Below are 19,260 nucleotides of genomic sequence, written 5' to 3'. Positions count from 1 at the left end.
TGTGTCAGCAGCTTTACATGCATTATTTCATTCAGATTCACAACCATCCTATTTTACAGATGTGGACACTGAGGCTTAGAGAGGTTAAGTCATTTGCTCAAACTTATATAGCTGGTCAGCAGGAGAAATGAAATCTGAATCCAAACCTGTCTGACTCTAATTACCAAGTTATTTCCCCCCTCCAATCCTATACTGTTCCCTTGATTTATCATTAAAAGAAAATGAGATCATATCACTCAGACTTAAAATCCCTCAAGGCTCCCTACCACATGGCAACTGATGTCCTTTATAATCTGACTCCTATTTATCCAAACTTTATCCCTGCCACCTTCTCTCCTATACACCAAACTGCAGTTTCCAGAGCACTTCTGTGAACCTTTTCTGCTCTTCAGACTTAAATTAAACATCACCTCCTTTGTGAAGTCCGTTTGATTCTTAGAATTAACATCTATCTCATCCGTGTTGGTTTTATACTGTGTACATATATATATATATATATATATATATATGTATATATACATATATACATATATATATATATAAATGTTTTTATTTATTTTTGAGAGACAGAGGACGAGTGGGGGAGGGGCAGAGAGAGAGGGAGACACAGAGTCTGAAGCAGGCTCCAGGCTCTGAGCTGTCAGCACAGAGCCCAATACGGGCTTGAACCCACGAACCATGAGATCATGACCTGAGCCAAAGTTGGATGCTCAGTCGACTGAGCCTCTCAGGCGCCCCTACATACCTATATTTTTTAACTTATCACACTTTATTATAGTTGTTTTTGTATCTTTATAATCCTCACTTAAGTGTTAGCTCCTTGAAAGGAGGGCCCAAATTTTAGTCTTGTTGTTATTTTATCTTAATTTGGCCTCATTTGGTCAGCTAATAAGTGCTGTTTGAATGAAGAATAAACAAGTCTCATGTTTCTGAACACTTCTCCCCCATTGTGTCCTTTCTTAGCTTAAGGGGCTCCCATGAGGATTTCCTTGTAGTGTCGATTCCCTTTATTCATTTATTTGCTACACTTTTATTCAGTTCCCTGGCCCTCCTCCCAGCCTCCCAGGTCTACCAGCTGGCCCAGTGTTCGAAGCACACCACCAGGGGGCAGGGTGTGACCAGCCTTGACCTGGTCTGCATTTTCTTCCCAAGGCCCTCTGGGTCTGGCCCTTGGACACCTTCCCGAGCTCCTGTAGTGGATGCTATGGTGTGTTGCCTAGATCCCTGCTTCAGGATCCAGGTTTTCATTGTCCCAGCCTCGGAGTGGTGGCTGCTAATGGCTCACAGCTGAATACTTCCCTGAGACCTACCTGTGGCTGAAGGGAGTGGTGTCACCAAACACAATACCCCTTTCCTGGGGCAGTGTGTATCCAGTGACTGATTGACGCAAGGGTACAAAGCCTGATCCCCTTTCCTCAATTTGGTCCATCTGAGCTCCAGAGCTCCTGTGGGATCGGCTGAAGTCTCTGTTCTAATGCAGTGTATTTCCACTTTTCCTCCTGCCCAGTCCTGCTTTTCTCACTCCTTTTGAAAATCCTCCTTGGTGAACCACCTGTATACAGGTTTCCATCTCAGAGTTTGTTTCCAGCTTAAGATATCCCCCAAACTCAACGTGGATACTGCATTAGCCCCCTAATCCCACTCTGATTCCATTTTGCCTTCTAGATCCAAAGTGATCTTTCCAAACAAAATCTGATCTCATCATGGCCCTGCCAAAAATTCTTTAGTAACTTCTCACTGTTCTTTGAATAAAGACCAAATCCTAACCTTGGACCATGAGGCTGTGCTGGATCTGGCCCCTGCTGACATTGCCACCGTCACCTACCACCATTCTTCCCACTTCCTTGGCTTCTTCTACTCTCTGGCTATATTGGTCTTTTTGTCTGTTTGTTTTGTACTCATGTCTCCTTCCTGCCTGAGCCTTTACATATATTGTTCTTGCAGCTTGGAATCCCCACCTTCTCCATACCTCCGGACATGGTCACTTCTTACTCACCTGGCTGGTCTCAGTTTAATGTGTCTTCCTTAGGCAAGCTGTCCCCTCAATGCTGCCCTTCATTAGATTAGGTCTTCATGAAATACAATTTCATAGTGCCTGCCCTTCTCCTTCATAGGACTCACCTCAGTTATAATAGTTTATTTTCACATAGGCTCCTGCCTAACATATGTGGGGCCTGGGGCAAGAGTACAAACAGAGGGTCACAAACCTTGTGTTTTAAATATTTAAAATGTAGAACTCATGCTAACAAACTATTAAATAAAATATGTTCTATTCTTATCCCTTGATAATATGTACACGATGGCCTGGAATTTGGTTCAAAATTGAATGCAGATTTGGATTTTATTTGGAGTCCTTGGGATTCTGCAGCAGAATGTGGTGGGTGGTATGGGGAGAGGATGCACTGGGCCACTGGCCTTTGGGCCCTCTTCTCTTCCCACCCCTGACACTGTCTTGTCCTGTGAGGGGCCTCATATGCATACCTGTGGACCTCCCTGTCTACACATCCCAATTCTGTCCATGACCTCCTATAAATAGTCACCCTTAGCCGGCTTTTGGGTCTAGGGATGTGTGTACTGTAGTGTGGTCCACTTCCGGAAGGGCCTACCTGGGGTAGGCCTAGAAGTGGGCTTGGAGCCCTTTGGACAGGGAATTCCTGGGTATCTGGAGTGTGGTCCAGAATGGGGTTGGGTGTGGGCAGAGGAGGCCTGAACTGCTCACCCCATGGGGTGGGACACAGCCAGAGGAGAGCCAGAATGGAGTCTTCCAAAAGCACAGGGCTTAGGGCAGGGGCTACTCTTGCCTGGGCCTAAGGGCAATAAATTGATGCTTCTCTGTTTCATCAGTCTGTATACTCCACGAAGGCGGGGCTGGTGTCAGTCTGATGTACCGAGGTATCGCTAAAGCCTAGCACAGTGCCTGGTGCTTAATAAACACTTGTCAAATGAACATACCAGGCAGGCCAGGAAGAGGTTTGAAGATTTGGATCCATTACCGAAGATCTGGACACCAAAGGCCAGAACTTCTAGGGCTTACAGTGAATTATGGGCTCCAAATATGGGACAAATATGGGAGTGCAGGACAGAGGAGATAGTGATGGCACCCTGAATTACTCCGTCTCCTGCCTTCCCTCTCATTTTATATCCCCATTCTCCCGGCCCTTTATCTGCCTGGCCCTTCTCCCCCATTGTCCAACATCCCACAGCCCGCTGTGTTTTCTCTATGGCCTGACCATCTATCTGTCTGTTCCTCTGCATCTGTTTCTAATTCTTGGGCCCCAGTCTTACTTTCCTCTGTCCCTTCCTTCTACTGCCTTTGTTCTTCTGGTCCCTTGTTCCTACCACCTCTCTTTTTACCCCTACTCCCTTCTTGGTGCTCTCCAGAAGACCTCCTCTCTCTTTTAGTTTGTCATGGCCCTTTGCCCACCTCTTCCATGTGCCTACATGCCTCCAACTCCTTTCGTACAAATCTGTGGGGAGCCACCGACTTGTTCTGCCTTCCATCCCAGGTCTATACCTACTGCCCCCTCAGCTAAGCCTTCTTGCCTCCCTTTCTCTGTTCTGTCATTTCTGAAGTCCACCTGCCTTCATCTTTTTCACTTTCATTTCCCGGTCCCCAGATGTCCTCGAGCCAGTCAGTCTCAGTACGCATCTCCCAGGCCCTGGTTCCACCCCCACCAAGGGGGCCCATTAACTACCTCTTGGGTCCCCACTGGCTGCCGTGGCCTCTCATCTCTGTGCCCTTGCCCATTTCCTCTGGCCTAGCCCTCACTTCCCGGACTCCTTTCCCTAGTCAGTGGCACCTGGTCTGAGCCCTGAGCGGCTCAGCTTGCCTGAGCTTGTTTAGTCTGACTCTTTTAGCCCGTTAGCAGCTTAGCCACCCCCTCCTCCAAACCTTTCCTTTGAGCCCTCCAGTAAACAAGAAGATCAGCACAGACCTGACAGCTGCTCGGGGGCAAGTGTCTGGACAGACCAGGCATGAGAAAGGGGCTGCACTCAACACTTCCTATTCTTTCTGCAGCACAGGAAGTTCTGGGGTCTCTTTCCTGGCTATGTGCCTCAAAGCCACATTCCATGGACATGTACGTGAGATTCCCTGGTCTCTATGATCCCCATTCCCATTAAGAGGCCTTGTTCCTAGGCTCTGTTCTTCTGCAAAAACAACTAGATCCAGGCAATCACACTGAGAAGCCTTACTACTTGAATAACGACCATGGTCTCTGCTCCACGAAATGCAGAACACATGTGGGAAAAGAATGATGTCATCTGATCTAGATCGTCTTATATGTGCGTACAGAGCATGATGGGAGAGACCATGCACACATACAGGGAAGCTGAATTGACTGTAGGTATTCTGTAGACCAGTGGTTCTCAAACTTCAGTGTTCATCAAAGTTGCCTAAAGCCTTATTAACACACAGATTTTTGAGGGCGGGGGTGGGGGGGGTCCCAAGACCAGAGTTTCTGATTCAGTAGGTTTGAGGTGAGGCCAGAGAATATGCATTTCTAGCAAGTTCCCAGGTAATGCTGCTGGTTGGGGCCCACACTTTGAGAACCATTGTTTTAGGCCATCTGAACCTATCAGCTTTTCACCCAACACCTAAGACTGGGACCGTGTTAATTTTTATAACTGATGATCTTTAGGGCTGATGGACACCCAGATCTCTGACTTGGGACAGAGGACTTGTGAACCCCACAGGAACATTTGGATATCTTCACCAGGTAGGGAATAAAGTTCTATTCTAGTACACACCTTGTTTTAAACAGCTTCAGACAGGTTTAAACACCTCCTTAGCTAATTCCTAGTATCCCTGTTCCAACTTCTACTCAGGGATAAGAGCTCTAAGAGGTGTTAGGGGATTAGGCTGAAAATGTAGGTCACCCCCTAGCCATCTGGGAACCAGGATGAGTGAGAGAGGAAGAGAGAGGGACAGAGACACACGCAGGGAAAAGGCGAGAGGAAGCAGAGGGCGTGTGAGGGCAGTTACAGAAGTCAGATGGATTGGTGGTGATTAGATTTCAGTGTCCCGAGGTGGCCCGGAAAGAAGGAGCAGAAATCCCCACTCTCCCTTCTCCTGCTCCTTCCCGCTGGCGTGCCTGTCCTGGGACTGGTCATCAAGAGTGGGAGAGGCTGCAGACTGGGTAGCCAAGTCCTAGCGATTCACCGTGGGGACAGTTGCCTGTCCTTCTGATAGGATAGCTGTGAGGAGTGTGTGGCCAGTCACAGTGGGAGTGAGGCAGGGGGCCAGAAATGTGAAGATTCCTGAAAGCAGAACCACTGACCCAACTGGCTAGGTGAAAGTGGGTTCAGACCGTTTGTATTCCCCAAAACAACTGCCAAGGCACTGTAGAGCATTGGAGGGTGAGGGCGCCGGGAGCTTCTCTGGGCCTTTTTTCCAGTCCCAGGTTCTCAATCACTGAGGGCTGCGGGTGGTATTCACATGAGGGTGGCTGACTGGGTCAATGCAGCTCTCTGTACCAGGGAACTGAGCACCTGTGAGATGGACCATCAATGAGGAACTTTATTGGGGAAAATGCCCCCTTTCCTTCCTTGAGAACAGGCATACTCATCGTCTTCCCTCTTCTCATTCCCCCCTCAACCCCCCAGGCCAATGAGATATGCAAATGATCCCCTTACCTCATTGGCTGCAGGCCTGAGGACCACAGATGACCTCAGAGAGCTGGCCCTTTAAGAGTGCCCTGTGGACTCAGTGCCCACAGCGCCTTGTTCTGAGCACAGAGGCACCAGGCCCTGATCAATGGGGTCTCCAGTCTCTGAGGAAACTGTGCCTGCCTGGCTCTGACACTGACCACATCATCTTTACCATCCCCCAAGTGAGTATATTTGGGGCCTACCTGGGTGCCAGGCCTCTCACCTATAGCCTCCGCCTCTGTCACCTGCTGTCTGCTCTCTGCTGTCTATTGTCAAGAATCCTCACACTTCTTTCCCCTGCCCCACTCCCACCCTGGCTGGCTTTATGTCCCTTACTGCTATCACATCAGAAAGATAAATAGCCCTCCTCACTTATCTCTTCGTTCAGTTCTCTCTGGACACCTCTCTCACTGTTTCACCATAGCCTTCCTGCCAAGGATCATTCCTTCAATCTGTGTCTTTGTTCCTACCACCCCTGTCCTCTCAAGGGTGAGGGGTTCAGTAGATAGGGCAACAACCCTTCCCTGGGACAGGAAGACACAAGGACTTGTCCTTCCTCTCACCTCTCTGGGCAGAGCCTGAGGGTATGAGATGTCTAGAGAGAGAGCTACGTAGGCTTGGGGTATCAAGATGGGACCAGATGCCAAGCACTGGGGATAAGCACTCCCTGCCTTGCCCCTTCGGGGGCTGGCAGTGGGGCTATTGGAACTGGAAGCTGGGCTAGAGTGTGAGACTTCTGGCTCAGGAAGGATTCCTGAGGTCATCTAGCCTGAGGTTCCTCAGGTGAGCACACACTCTGCATGATAACAGGGAGGAGAGCTCCTGGGTGACATTAAGTTTGGGATGCTCTGGGTTGAGGTTGAACAGATGGTTTACTGAAGGACTTCATAGATTAATATGTTGCTGTGCTTTGTGGATCTGCAAAACGTGGGGATAGGAGGTAGCATTTCTCAAATGTATCTGAGCATCGACTTCTTCTTGGGTATTTCTCACACTTGGTGTTTCCTGGAACACTCTTTGGGAAATGTGAAGGTCTAATTGCCTTTATTGAACAGAAGGGGAAACTGGGGTCAGGTGATCCGTCCAAGTTCATACAACATAGCAGGTTCTGAATAGAAGGAGGAAAACCAATCTTGGTTGGTTCTCTTTGGAGAGATTGGCTTGGGGAAAGATGGTCACCACTCAGTCCTGATCTTGCTAGAACTGACTCTAGGACCTTTCTTTTTCCCTTGGAAAGTCTCATGCTCCTATGAAAGGGATTAATTGATTGATTAACCCACAGAATAGATGTGCATTGAGGATCTTCTAGTGCAAGGCATTGGCCTAGGTATTCTGAGAGAGAGATATAACAATGTTATCCCTATATATTAAAATTCACCTCATACATACCTTCCCATTGTCCTAAAATAGACACCTACTCTATTACAGTTAATTAAGCAAAAATTTTTGATTGCTTGGAAATGGAATGATGTCTCTTGAGATGACAGAGCCTCTCAGTCTGTCCCAGCACTAGAGTTGGGAGTACTGCCATATTCCTCTTGTTTTTCAAAGCTCCCAGAGGCAACAGTGGGACCAGACTCCATGCTTTCATCTTCTTCAATCAGGCCTTTAAGCTGCTTGCTGGAGCCCCTGCCAACCTGAAAAGTTGCCTCAGTCCAGAGGTGACTATTTAGGGAACAGGGTTGCACCATCGCCCCTGCTTTCCAGAACTGTGGCTCTCCAGAACACTTGGACTTTGGAAGAAGGAGGTTCCCATAAGGAGGCTGGCAGGCAGCCTCCAGGTGCTCCAAATCTCTCTTCTTTTTTTGCAGGTGCACCCCTCCCAATCCAGCCCCAGAATGGCACTGCCTCCCAGCCCCCTGGCTATGGAATACGTCAATGACTTTGACTTGATGAAATTTGAGGTAAAGCGGGAACCCTCTGAGGGGCGATCTGGCCCCCCAACAGCCTCACTGGGCTCCACACCCTACAGCTCAGTGCCTCCTTCACCCACCTTCAGTGATCCAGGCATGGTGGGGGCCACTGAGGCCCCCCGGCCAGGCCTGGAGGAGCTGTACTGGCTGGCCACCTTGCAGCAGCAGCTGGGGGCTGGGGAGGCACTGGGCCTGAGTCCTGAAGAGGCTGTTGAGCTGCTGCAGGGTCAGGGGCCAGTCCCTGTTGAGGGGCCCCACAGCTACTACCCAGGAAGCCCGGAGGAGACAGGAGCCCAGCATGCCCAGGTGAGTGATCAGTGAGTTGGTTTGAGGGGAGGCAGGGTGAGGGAGGACAGCCCAAGAGAGGAAGGAGAATTCCTGAAGAGGGTTATGGATTGGACAAGAGACAGAGGGCAGGAGAAGACAAGGGCCCTTGAAAAAAATGAGAGAGAGAAAACTATCTTCTGCCCCCTCCCTTTTCCCCAAATGGAGAAAAATGAGTAGTCTAAACCAGGAGGAAGAGGGAGAAAAGATTAAAAGAGGACCAAAAGGGGAGAGTTGAGAATTAAAGGAGAGCCGTTGATTACGGGAGGCAAATATACTCCGTCTGTGGAAACCAGGGAAAGAGTTGCGCTTGGAATTGAGTGGAGTTGAGACAGCGGGCACGGGAATGAGGTTGGCCTTTTCAAGACATCGTGCTTCCCCAGCCCCCAACCTTCTCAGGAAGGATTGGGACTCATCCTATTAATTATAGACACAGATGGGGGTGTTGAGGGCATTAGGATGTAATCCAAATCCGTTGAGGGTCACAGGGTTGCGGCCTTCAGGACAGGGGAGCGAGGTGCATTGGCGGGGCGGGTTCCATCTGGGCCGTGTCCGCCGGACACCCGGTGAGCCTGGAGCAGGACGCTAAGGACCTCGCTGCAGCGGCGCGGATTTCAGGCGCGCGACCCGCTAGCCAGACCGTGGGAGGCGGGGCCTGCAGTGCGGGGCGGACCCAAAGGGGGAGCGCGCCCCTCGGGGAGGAGGGGCTTGTTGGGATCTGGGGCGGGGTCTGGACTGCGGGGTAGATTCTGAGGAAGGGCGGGCGAGCATCTGGTAAAGGTGGGGGCCGGGGGCGGAGCCTTCCCGGGGGCGGGGTAGTCTGGCTCGCGACCTAAGTGTGGAGCGGGGAGGGACCCAGCGCTGACCCGCTCTCTGCCCTCTCCCTCTGCAGCTGGCGGAGCGGTTTTCGGACGCGGCGCTGGTGTCGATGTCTGTGCGGGAGCTAAACCGGCAGCTGCGGGGCTGCGGGCGCGACGAGGCGCTGCGGCTGAAGCAGAGGCGCCGCACGCTGAAAAACCGCGGTTACGCGCAGGCCTGCCGCTCCAAGCGGCTGCAGCAGCGGCGGGGGCTAGAGGCTGAGCGCGCCCGCCTGGCCGCCCAGCTGGACGCGCTGCGGGCCGAGGTGGCCCGCCTGGCCAGGGAGCGCGACCTCTACAAGGCTCGCTGTGACCGGCTGACCTCGAGCGGCCCCGGGGCCGGGGACCACGCCCACTTCTTCCTCTGAGTTGCTAGGGGCCGCCGAGTGGTGTAGTAGGTGGGTGGGGGACACCACCTAGAAGGCCACTTTGCCATTCACTAGATGGTTACTAGCGCCTTCTGGTGCCAGACACTCTGTTGTATGACTACATAAATATGCCCGAACTTCCTGGACCCTCAAGGCATGCTCCGACGTTAGAGGCTGGTCATTTTCTGGGAGAGAGGTCTTCGCAGGCAGGCAGCATATACAGCCCTCCACCTCCTGTTCCGCCCCACTTGACCAGGACACTGAGATCTGGAGGAGCCGGTGCCCGGACTGTTGTGGTGGGGGGCGGGTAAGAAGAGGCGCGGATGATAGCTGGGTGACAGTGAATGGGAGGAGAGGGAGTGGTGTGACTTCCCCCTCAGTTTAGATTTTAATTCAAGGTTTTCAACCTGTAGTGCATTAAGGTGGTAATTAGCAATGAAGCAGTATTTTCATTCTGAGGCTTGTAAACACCCCATTTTAAGACTACTGCATTTTTCAAGATTTCAATCACCAACAAGACAGACTAGGAACTCTATCCATGAGGCTTTCATCCTATCCAACCCAGTGGCCTCCAGGGCCCAGAACAGCAAAGGCCTGAGGAACTGTAGGGGTGGTTGGTGCCGACTGGGAGAGAATTCTGGGCAGGAGTCTGGAGACCTGGGTGCTAGGCCCAGCTCTGCCACAGGATACCTCTGTCACCTTGAGAAAATCACTTGCTCCCTGGGTTTTGGTTACCTCATCTAATCCTGGATTGGATGACTTCTGACACCTTTCCAGTTCTGGCATCTCCTTGGTGTAGGAGCCCCAAGAGTCTTCCCAAGAACCCCCCAAGACAACCTCACCAAAGGGACTTCCTGTCCTGCTCCTGCTTCCTGATTGCAGCCTAGGCGGTGGATGAGCCCATTCGCTGCTCCTCTGCTGCTCTCTCCAAGCTGCCTTGGCCTCCAGACCTGCATAGGGTACCCTTGCTACCTCCTGCCTTGCTGAGGGCTGAGGTGAGCCTTTGCCCAGCATGACAAGATGCTGAAAGAGTGTGGTTTTTGTGAATTAAACTTGAAGTTCAGGCAGAACTTTACACTATTGGCTAAATGTTCTTGCAATTTAAGAAGTGTTCATTCTTTAGCCTGGCTCCTGGTTCCTGTGTGTGTGTGTGTGTGTGTGTGTGTGTGTGTGTGTGTGTCTGCGCGCGCGCACACACACGTGCGCGCACTGTGTCTCAGTTCTGGAGGCCCAATGAAAATGGGGTGGAAGCGTGGGGATTGGGCCAGATGGAGCCTCCTCCTCCCACCACCACTGCACAGAAGCCGAGGAGCATCAGTGACTGGGCCAGGCCTATGGCTATCCTGAGGTCCCACAGTTGCCATGGTTACCCAGCCCTTTGGTTCATCTGCCTACAGAGAGAGTAGGCGGGGGCTCTGGGCAGAGCAGAGGCATTGAGCTGGGAGCAGCTACCTCACCAGCCACTGTCGTAGGTCCTCTAAGGGACATAATAAATAGGGAGAAGCAGTCGAGGGTGGGGAAGAGGCTCCCATATGTCTCTCTTCCTTTCTGCCCCCTCTATCCACCCCCTCCCCAGCTGTCTCTTCCCATCACAGTTCTTGTTCTCTCCTCCCCCTCCTCTAGCCCAGCTCATCCCTCTTCCACTCAGGAGCCTGCAATGGGAGGCATCTCCTCCATCTCCCCCAGGATTTCTTTCTCTTTTCCTCTCCTTCTCTACCACTGGCCACCGGCCACCCTCTCTGGCTCTGGCACCTCTATCTGAGTGGCTCACAGAGCCTCTCCTCCTTCATCTCCTTCCACATGCATCATTGAAGAAAGAGGCTGGGGCAGGGAGGGTCCCTCCAGGGTCCCATCTCTTCTTCTCTTGCTCTGGATATCACCTGTGTCCTCGCCTGCTCTCTGGAGCTGCAGTCCAGACCCAACACTGCTCTTGCACACCTTCTTTAACTGGCTGGGTTCCTGCACAGCACACACATGGGCAGAAATGCCATTCACAGGCACCTACTCCCAGACACGCAATCAGCCCACATAAGCATACACCTGAATCTCAAGATGAGGCTCACATGGATACACTTCACAGAAGCTGCACACTAGTGATTAAGAGTGTGGGCACAGATGGGTTTGGGCTCAAGTTCCAGGCCCACCAGTTCTTTGATGATGGGTGAATTTAAATGGAACGTCACTTGATTTGTGAGAGTGGGTACATTTAAAGCACGTAGCACAAAGTTTAGCACATGCCAAACAATAACGTTTTACTGCTGTTGTTAATGTTATTAAGAGTACCCAGCCTGACTTCCTGAACCATTACATTAAGACCACACTCATGGACAGGCCGGGATGTGCAGTGCATGAGCACACACATTCGCACACCCAGGAAAACCAGCCTGCACAGACCTTAGATGCTCCCTTTATATTCATAATTCATGAACAGACCTGCTGCCCTCCTTCAGTCCCCGCCCAACACCCCTTCTCGGCCCGCCCCACAGCTGTGTGGGGGCTGGAGTTCAGCTCATGGGGGACTCAGCTGGGCTTCTCTGGAGGCAGCTGTAAGAGGGCATCAACCTGCCCCTTTGACAGCCCCTTATTACCCACCCCCCCCCATCTCTGGTAATTAACCTTCATGGTGCTGGGCCCCCTGGGGTTGGGAGGTGAGGGTAAGGGCTCATCAGATCCCACTGGCACACAGTTGGCGTGAAACTGCTGAGATACCAAGCTGCTGGGGAGCTCTGGCTCAGATTTTGAAAGGTGCTGGTCCTCATTTCTTAATGGCGTGTATGGTTGGGTGGGTGTTGGGCATCTGAGACATGATGGATAGAGGCTGAGGTGCTAGGAGTGGTTCCCTTTATTAATGGCCAGAAAGTCAGGATCACTGAAGAAAGTCACAAGGCTGAGGGGTATGGGGCCTGGAGAGATAGAGCAGGGCTCACCACACACTTCCAGGACCTAGGGGGCACAGCCGGTCCAAGAGGGAGAGGCACTGGTCACTCGAATCACAAGGGTCAGGACAGGCACCTGGGACAGGGGGGGATAGTCATAAGCACCTTCCTCTACACAACATTGAGCCCAGATGGGCTCCACCAAACACCACCTTGCACCCCTGTCCACCCCTTTGGGCCCCCAGGACTCACTGAGAGGCTGAGGGAGTGTCGGTCCGGTAGGAGGCAGTCACGGGCTAGGGCTGGGGGTCGTGGCCGGTGTGCAAGGCCTGGGAGCCCCTGGGCTGATGCCCTGGCTGGCGTAGTACTCCACCACCTGCCTGGGCACCTCAGCCAGGACACACTTAGCAAGCGCAGAGGGTGCGGCCTGGGAGTAGGGGCGGGGACGTGGTTGGGGTGGGGCGAAGATTGGGGGGGAGAGGCCAGGCGAGGGGGCGGGGCTTCGGGGTGGCCAGATGGGCTCCATCCAGCCTCCCTCACAAGCCTTCAACCCGGTTTGGGAGAGGCTGGTCAGATTGGAGGGCCTGAGGAGCTGGGGAGTCCTTTGGCCAGTGGGGGGCACCAGGCACTCACATCCTTGAAGTCCCGGAAGGGCACGAACTGGACGATGTCGCGGGCCGCGGGCACCCCTCGGGGGCAGCGCAAGGTACCGTCGTCGCCATCCAGCAGCCGCATGTCTGAGAAGTCCGCATTGCCCACACCCACAATGATGATGGACATGGGCAGGCGGGAGGCCCGCACGATAGCTGTGCGTGTCTCGGCCATGTCACTCACCACGCCGTCGGTGAGCACCAGCAGCACCGAGTACTTCTGAAAGCAGACAGAAGGGAGGAAGGGTAGGCTCTGTGTGTAAGGGCTTTGGCACCCACCCCAAGCCCGGCCCTGGCCCTGGCCCTGGGCCCACCAGGGGACACCCAGTGGGGTAGTGCCTGGTTGCCTGCTTCATCTCCTCACCGTGGCTTGGCCGGTGCTCTGCTCTCGCTGAGCTGGCTCTGCCACGCGGTTGATGATGGGGGCCACGTTGGTGGGGCCATAGAGCTGGATCTGGGGTAGGCACCGTCGGTAGGAGGCGATGACCCCCGAGATCTCTGTAGGCCAGGAGGTGAGACCAGCAGAGATTAGCAGGGAGCCCTTCCTGACACCCCTTCCAACCAAGGAGGTCCTTCCCTATCTCAGGACTGCCTGGCCCCTTAAGTTCCTCACTAAGCAGGAGAGTTGGATGGTCCAGGCTCTGGGAGAGGAGGGTGGGCAGATGCTGGGTCAGGAGCTGGGAGTCCCAAATGAAGACAGGAGCTGAGTGGGCCAAAGGGCAGGGGGCCGGCCCATGAGGATGGAATCTATCCCCCTGCATGGGGTGTATCAGTTGCGAATGGTGTATGGGGGGAGGCGGGGCTGGTGAAAATCTCCCCTCTTTACCTTCACATTCAGGGTTTTCCGGGTCAAAGTTGATAGCAAAGTCATGGGACACCTGTGAGGGTAAGGTGAGGGCAGTGAGAAGATGTCCTTTCCTTCCTTTCTGACTCTCCCACCAAATCCTCCCTTCCTCTCAAACCCAGCCTACCTCGAAGTTGGGGGGGATTCGAGCCCCAAAGCCAAATGCTGGAAACCGTTTATCACTGGGGAGAAGAAAAGCCGGGGGGGGGGCATTGGGCAAGGCCTCTGTGCCCATCACCCCCCTCCCCTACCTCCCCCCGCCTCCTACCTGTCGTAGTCTTGGCAGATGCCTCCCACTGCACGCAGGGCTTGCAGGTAGTGGTTGGGCTGGCGGGGGCTGAGGCAGTGTAGGGACTGACTGCTCCTTGGGTCCCCGTTGGAGGCCGTGAAGTCGATGGCCACCTAGTGGAGGTGGAAAAGGGTCTCAGTGCATCTATGAGAGCTAACAGAGGCTAGCCCAGAGCTAAGGTCTGTAGGGGAGGACCCAGGTAAGTCCAGTCAAGCCCACAGGTAGCTTCATCATGGAGTGGGGTGAGGAGTACAGGATGACAATGCTAAGGCTCATGAGCGGCCCCAGCAGGGGCAGTGGGGATTTGGGGCTCCTTCTGTTCATGATGTGCTTAGCCCCTTCCTCTTGCCTGTGTCCCCCGTCCCCTGGGTCTTTACCGTGAAGCTGATCTGGCAGCCGCCCATGATATAATCCAGGAAGGTGTGCACCTTCTCCACCTAGCAGGAGAGGGAAGAGGTAAAGTAGCAGGATGGTCCTTTGAGGAGGGAGCTGAGGGGGGCGGGCTTCTGTGGGGAAAGTGGAAGGGACAAAAGTGTTTGAGGTTGAAGTTCCCAGTGGGATAGGGCAAGCCTTCTCAGTTCCCAGAGGAGGAGACGCTGGTCTTTGTAAAAAGGATTGAATCTGCGCAGCCAGCTTGAGGCAGGCATTGGAATTTACCGTGCACTGGGCCAGTACCACGGTCCCCGAGCTCTTGTAGTTCTTCTTCTTGTCCCGGTACTTGGGGTTGATACAGTCCCACTGCATCTAGATCCCACACACCCCACAATTCTACAGTCACAATTCCATCAGGCAACCCCTGGTCTCCCTTCCAGAAGAGCCTCCCAGAGCAAGACCCCCATGGCTCAGTCCTTAGACCGAGCCTAGGAACTTTCCACCCCCTCGTCCTATTGCATGTAATGGGCTCTTCAGCACCCTTAGAATTCTCCCAGGGATCTGGGTGGGATTCTGGGAGCTAGGGTCTTTGTGGCACCTCCTGCCCAGGGTTTGCCGTTCCTTCCTGCATCTCCTGGAATGTGCTGGTGAACTCGCCAATGAAGTCATGCTTCCCGCTCGAGTCATAGTCATACACCAGGAACTGAGAAGGCAAGGAGGGGAGGTGAGAGGGTCAGGGTTGCTTTGCAGTGGTTCCTGGGGGCAGGGGATGGACTTAGGGAGGTAGGGGGCTAATAGTCCCTAGGCCCAAACAGATGTCCTTAAGCTGCCTAAAGAGGCTACCTGCTGAACTTTATTCTTTGGCTCAATCTGGCAGGGACTTTGGCCTTGATAAAAGGCACACATTGTAGGAACACTGAACTGTGACTGGGTCTTTACCCCACAGTGGGAAGGGCTTATCACATGAGGGAGGGGAAGGGGCTTGACACGCTCAGGAGGAATGTTTCAGACAGAGGCTAGATGCTCCAGTAGGCTGCCCTTGCTTGGCGGGGGGCCTCACCTTGAGAGGCCGGTGGACATCACAGCTGCATAGGGAGTGCAGGGACAGGCGGAATGGCTCCCAGCTGGGATTCAGGTTGTTCTTCACCACCTTGGAGAGGCACCCGAGAGCTGGTCACCTCCTCTCTAGGTTTCCCTGCTCTGCTCTTCCTCCCTCCTTCCCCACAGCTCCAGGCACCAACCTCCGTCCTCCAGACGAGCTGGTCACTCTGGTCCCCATTGGTCTTATAGATCTCCATGAAAGGGTCGGATTTGCTGAACAGATCCTAAACAGAGGAAAGGACCCATGGGCCTGATGAGGTCTGCAAGGGGAGGCAGCTAACACTGAGTAGGGAGCAGCACTGATTTATCTTGAGTGGGGGCCTCGGCTCTCTAACAGGGAAGATGAGGGCCTGGACCCTGGGTTTCCAACCTTGTTGTCCAGCTTGTGGGCTCTGAAGGTGAGTTGCACATAGTCATTGGTGCCAGATACCTCCTCAGCCACAATCTGCAAAGGGGAAACAAGTGCAGGATTCCCCCCTACCACACAAAGGGCCACCTTATGCCCTTTCCCTTAGGTGGAAGCCAGTCCTGGGCATGATGTTACCATGGATGTCCATGCAGGGGCATTGAATGACGTGCCCAAGGGTCAGTATAGGTGACCTTGCCTACCGTGATGGTGGACTTGCCCGCAGTCTTCCCATTCTTCAGCAGCAATGGCTTAGTGACCTTGGTTTGTGACACAATCTGGAGATGAAGGTAGAGGGAGATCCAGCTGTGACCCGCCCCCGTCCCCCCCCCCCCCCGCTTTGGCCAAGGAACAAGGGACAGGGTAAAAATATCCTTAGAGTGCTCACAGGGGCTATACTTGGGCTAGGGTTGGATGTAATTTCCACAGCAACATTAAGAGGTAGGCATACGACCCCCATTGTTTAGATGAGGAAACTAAGACTCAGAGAGGTTAAACATCTTGCCCAAGGCTGCACAGCCAGTGAATGGTGGAATGGGGTCCAAGCCCAGATTGAACTAGCTCCAGAGCTTATTCTCTGTTATTTTGGGGGTAGGGTGGATGAGAAGGCAAACCTGGCCCAAGGTGCATTCTGTAGAGCCGAGGAAGGTGTCATTGCGGGGGCTAGTGGCTCCATCCTCAGCGTCAAACACGTGGAACTGCAGGGGCTGCTTCTCCTCAAAAAAGTACTCGAGGGCCAGCACCCGAGAGAAGACAGGGCTGGAGCAGGAGCGTAGCACCTCTGTGTGCTCCACCTGCGGCAGGGGGCAAGGGCCCTCTGGGAACCCAGGCTACTTTTCCCTGCCCTGGACCACCCTGCTCATGCCAGGTTTCCTCAGGCTCCTGTATCCCCAGGGACGAGCTCTTCCCTTGTTAGGCTGACCCCCGAGCTCAGGCTGCTGCCAGCCCACTGGACCTTCAGTCCTTTGAGGCTCTGATAAGGCCTTTGGGAGCTGTGCCACAGCCGATACCAGGACCCTGTAGGACTCTGTGGCTCTAAAATGGTTTGTGTTTGTAATGATGACCCACCTGTCTCCAAGGTTACCCCCACAGCCTAGAATAGGCCCCTCAGAGTCCTTACATTCTCCTGTGAGGCTTTCCTTGCCCCTTCCCAGCCCCTCCTCCTTCCCAGGCTAGGAGGTTAGTTAAGATAAGACCCAGCCCATTCTCACCTCCACCCACTGCTCATCAGAGTAGAGCTTGAGCAGCACGCAGGGGTGGGGCTTGGTGAGTGTGTCTCGGTCCAAGAGGCCATGGCAGGACACCCGCAGCTCCACCCGCGAGGCCCCCAGCGTCATGGCTGGGGGCTCAGGCACCCATCCCATCTCAGGGTCCGACATGTCACTGTGGGGACAGAGCAGATGGCCTGGACACTGGAAAGGGAACATCTGCCAGGGGAGGGGTCTGTCTTCTGGGAACCTGGGCCCCATGCCCCACCTTGTCCTGCTTCCTGAGGCCCTGGGATCTTATGGATCTCCTGCTTCCCCCCTACCCACCCCCACCCCTGCCCTCAGCTTAGCTTCCTTGGCTGGAGCTGTGGACAAGGAGGGCAGAGGACCTGAGCTTCCCACTCTTGCACAGCCCTATGCCTCTGTCACCCCTGCTGACCTACTATGCATGGATGGGGTTGGAGAGGGCTGGGGATGTGGGGGGTTCCTGGCAGTCTTGGCTCCTAGGCCATCGATTGATCCATGCTTTCTGCTACCTCAGCACCTTCTGCTATTTCCCGACTGATGTTTGAGCCAGCACTGCACTCAGTCTTGGCACGAGGGAGCTGAACTGGGGCAAGGGGGTGGGGACATGGGTGGAGGAGCCCCTGGAAGTCTGAAGGGGATGGGCCGCAAGAATGGAGTCTGCAGTGGGCAGGAGGAGGCAGGTTGTAAGATGCCCTGCGGGGCTGTCCTTATCCACCTCCCCCTACTCATCTCCTGGGTGACTTACGGCAAGGGAGGGGTGGTGGGCTTGGGGAGTTAGAGACAGAGCCCCGTCCCCGCTGAGAGCTCCTCCAGGTTCCTGGCAGGGGCTCCCACTATGACAACTCCCGCTTCCCTCCCCACCTCCCCTGTTCTCACACTTCTTGGCAGCACTGGCACTGTCTCTTAGCGACAGGATTTTTGGGGAGCCACAACCCCCTCCATGCTGCCCGTGGGATGCACGCACGCCACCCTCCCCCAGCAGTGGTATCAAGCCTCGGGCAGCAGCAGGCAGGGGTATGCTGGCCCGAGTTCACGGCTGGTCAGTCCATCTATCTGTGTCTGTCCACATCTCAGGGTGAGGCTGTCTGATCCCATGTCGTGCTTCCCCCAAGCGAGTGTGCGTTGGTGTGTCTGAATGCCCCCACCCTGTGTGTCTGTGCCCTAGTCGTGTGTCTGTATCCAGGAGGGTGTGCCAGTTCCCGTACCTCCCTCAGAACCGGGACCCTTCTCTGGCTGGGTTCCCCCCTCCCCATAGCGCGTGCCTTTCTGGATATGTGAGGGAGGGTCTGGGTGGGCGGGTGGGGGTCTCTGCCTTCCTGCCACAAGTCTCCCAGTTCTCGCAGGGCCCCTGAGATGGGCAGGTGCATGTGGTGGTGAGGGGATCGGGCAGGACTGGAGACCTCTCTGGGGGCTGGGGGGAGATGTTGTTATGGAGACTGGGCCAGGCTGGGCCAGGCTGGGGCTGGGCTAGGGAGGAAGGGGAGGCTCACCTGGGCTCTAGTCGGGGGGCTCCTCTCTCCGGCTCTCTGGCCCTGGCCCTGACTCCCTTGCTTCTCCAGCCGCTGGCGCCGGCTCCGGCTCTGGCTCTGCTGCTATTTATGGGGCCTGGATGGGGAGGGGTGGGGGGGCCGCAGCACCAGCTCCCCCCCGCACAGACCGGTTGGGAGGGAGAAGAGGGGAGGGGCAGGGCCACTGCCTGGGAGGGAGCCACAGAGCCGGGGGAGGAGGGCGGGCCGGGGGTGGCTCAGAGGCAGGACCCCCACAGACACAGTGACACACATCTTACCCTTCACACCACGCCCATGCACACATTGTGGCAGTGTGTGCACGCACACACATTCACACCAGGAGACGATGGAGACACACGCACCCACGGCTCGTGGGCTCACACGTATCCTGACACACACAGGCGCCAGCACCATAAACTCACTGTGACACCACGACAGTTACAGCCCTACGGATACACAGAAGGAAACACACCCAGTCTCAGCACTCTCCACATCGCGCTTGTGAAGGATATTCACAGTAACTCATAAAAGAACACTGGGCTATACTTGTCACACACACATACACTCATTCACACCAACCCAAATACAACAGAATGGAGATCTTCACGTGCTCCTTAAAAACCATCCCATACCACGCTAAATCTCATAGCTTTGCGAATGAGGTCCAGTTCCCTCGCTGCTTTTCAACAGGGACACACAAGGAGATGCACACAATTGCTTAAGGACACACACAGTCTCCCATCCTGAGGCAGGGCTGCCACTAGGGACATGCGCTAAAGGACTGATTCCCGAAGCATCTTCTGGTGCTCACAATTCACCCCTCACCCCCCAAGATTCAACCCGTGTGGTCACATCCTTGTGGGAGGGG

The 19,260-nt window shown here is 54.4% G+C and overlaps 2 protein-coding genes across 5 annotated transcripts in view; one reads left to right on the top strand and one right to left on the bottom strand.

Moving 5' to 3' along the window:
* NRL (neural retina leucine zipper) overlaps window positions 1-10,186 on the top strand; it is a 29,555-nt gene extending 19,369 nt beyond the window's left edge. For 2 of the 4 annotated variants that reach the window (XM_023255599.2, XM_023255600.2), the window contains exons 2-3: window positions 7,461-7,868; window positions 8,779-10,186. In XM_023255599.2, the coding sequence (XP_023111367.1) occupies window positions 7,488-7,868; window positions 8,779-9,111 (714 nt within the window). In that variant the 5' untranslated portion in view covers window positions 7,461-7,487 and the 3' untranslated portion in view covers window positions 9,112-10,186. Of the gene's footprint in view, window positions 1-4,640; window positions 4,719-5,674; window positions 5,832-7,460; window positions 7,869-8,778 lie in introns of those variants that run through there. The other 2 variants (XM_045059706.1, XM_019832855.3) reach the window with 2 other exon arrangements.
* A 1,749-nt stretch (window positions 10,187-11,935) lies between these two features.
* On the bottom strand, window positions 11,936-18,488 carry CPNE6 (copine 6). Its single transcript, XM_006932755.5, has 17 exons — window positions 18,375-18,488; window positions 16,861-17,032; window positions 16,264-16,443; window positions 15,853-15,927; window positions 15,614-15,688; window positions 15,384-15,467; window positions 15,203-15,292; window positions 14,741-14,845; window positions 14,428-14,514; window positions 14,148-14,207; window positions 13,750-13,883; window positions 13,609-13,663; window positions 13,464-13,515; window positions 13,002-13,135; window positions 12,621-12,857; window positions 12,240-12,414; window positions 11,936-12,123 (listed from the first exon to the last, which is right to left on the bottom strand). Exons 2-16 carry the CDS (start codon window positions 17,026-17,028, stop codon window positions 12,277-12,279), a joined length of 1,674 nt encoding a protein of 557 aa, XP_006932817.1. The 5' UTR covers window positions 17,029-17,032; window positions 18,375-18,488; the 3' UTR covers window positions 11,936-12,123; window positions 12,240-12,276.
* Between the last annotated feature and the right edge of the window lie 772 nt (window positions 18,489-19,260).

Source organism: Felis catus, chromosome B3 (genome assembly GCF_018350175.1).
Source record: "Felis catus isolate Fca126 chromosome B3, F.catus_Fca126_mat1.0, whole genome shotgun sequence".
NCBI classification, from domain to species: Eukaryota; Metazoa; Chordata; class Mammalia; order Carnivora; family Felidae; genus Felis; species Felis catus.
Note: the sequence above shows the minus strand (reverse complement) of the source record. Positions and strands in the feature narration are given on the sequence as shown.

Coding starts and splice junctions, on each gene's coding strand:
- CPNE6 (XM_006932755.5), bottom strand. CDS start 17,028: ATGTCGGACCCTGAGATGGGATGGGTGCCTGAGCCCCCAGCCATGACG. Junction 14,515..14,740: donor CGGCAAACCCTGGGCAGGAG/GTGCCACAAAGA, acceptor TGTGGGATCTAG/ATGCAGTGGGACTGTATCAA. Junction 14,208..14,427: donor TGGTACTGGCCCAGTGCACG/GTAAATTCCAAT, acceptor CTCTCCTGCTAG/GTGGAGAAGGTGCACACCTT.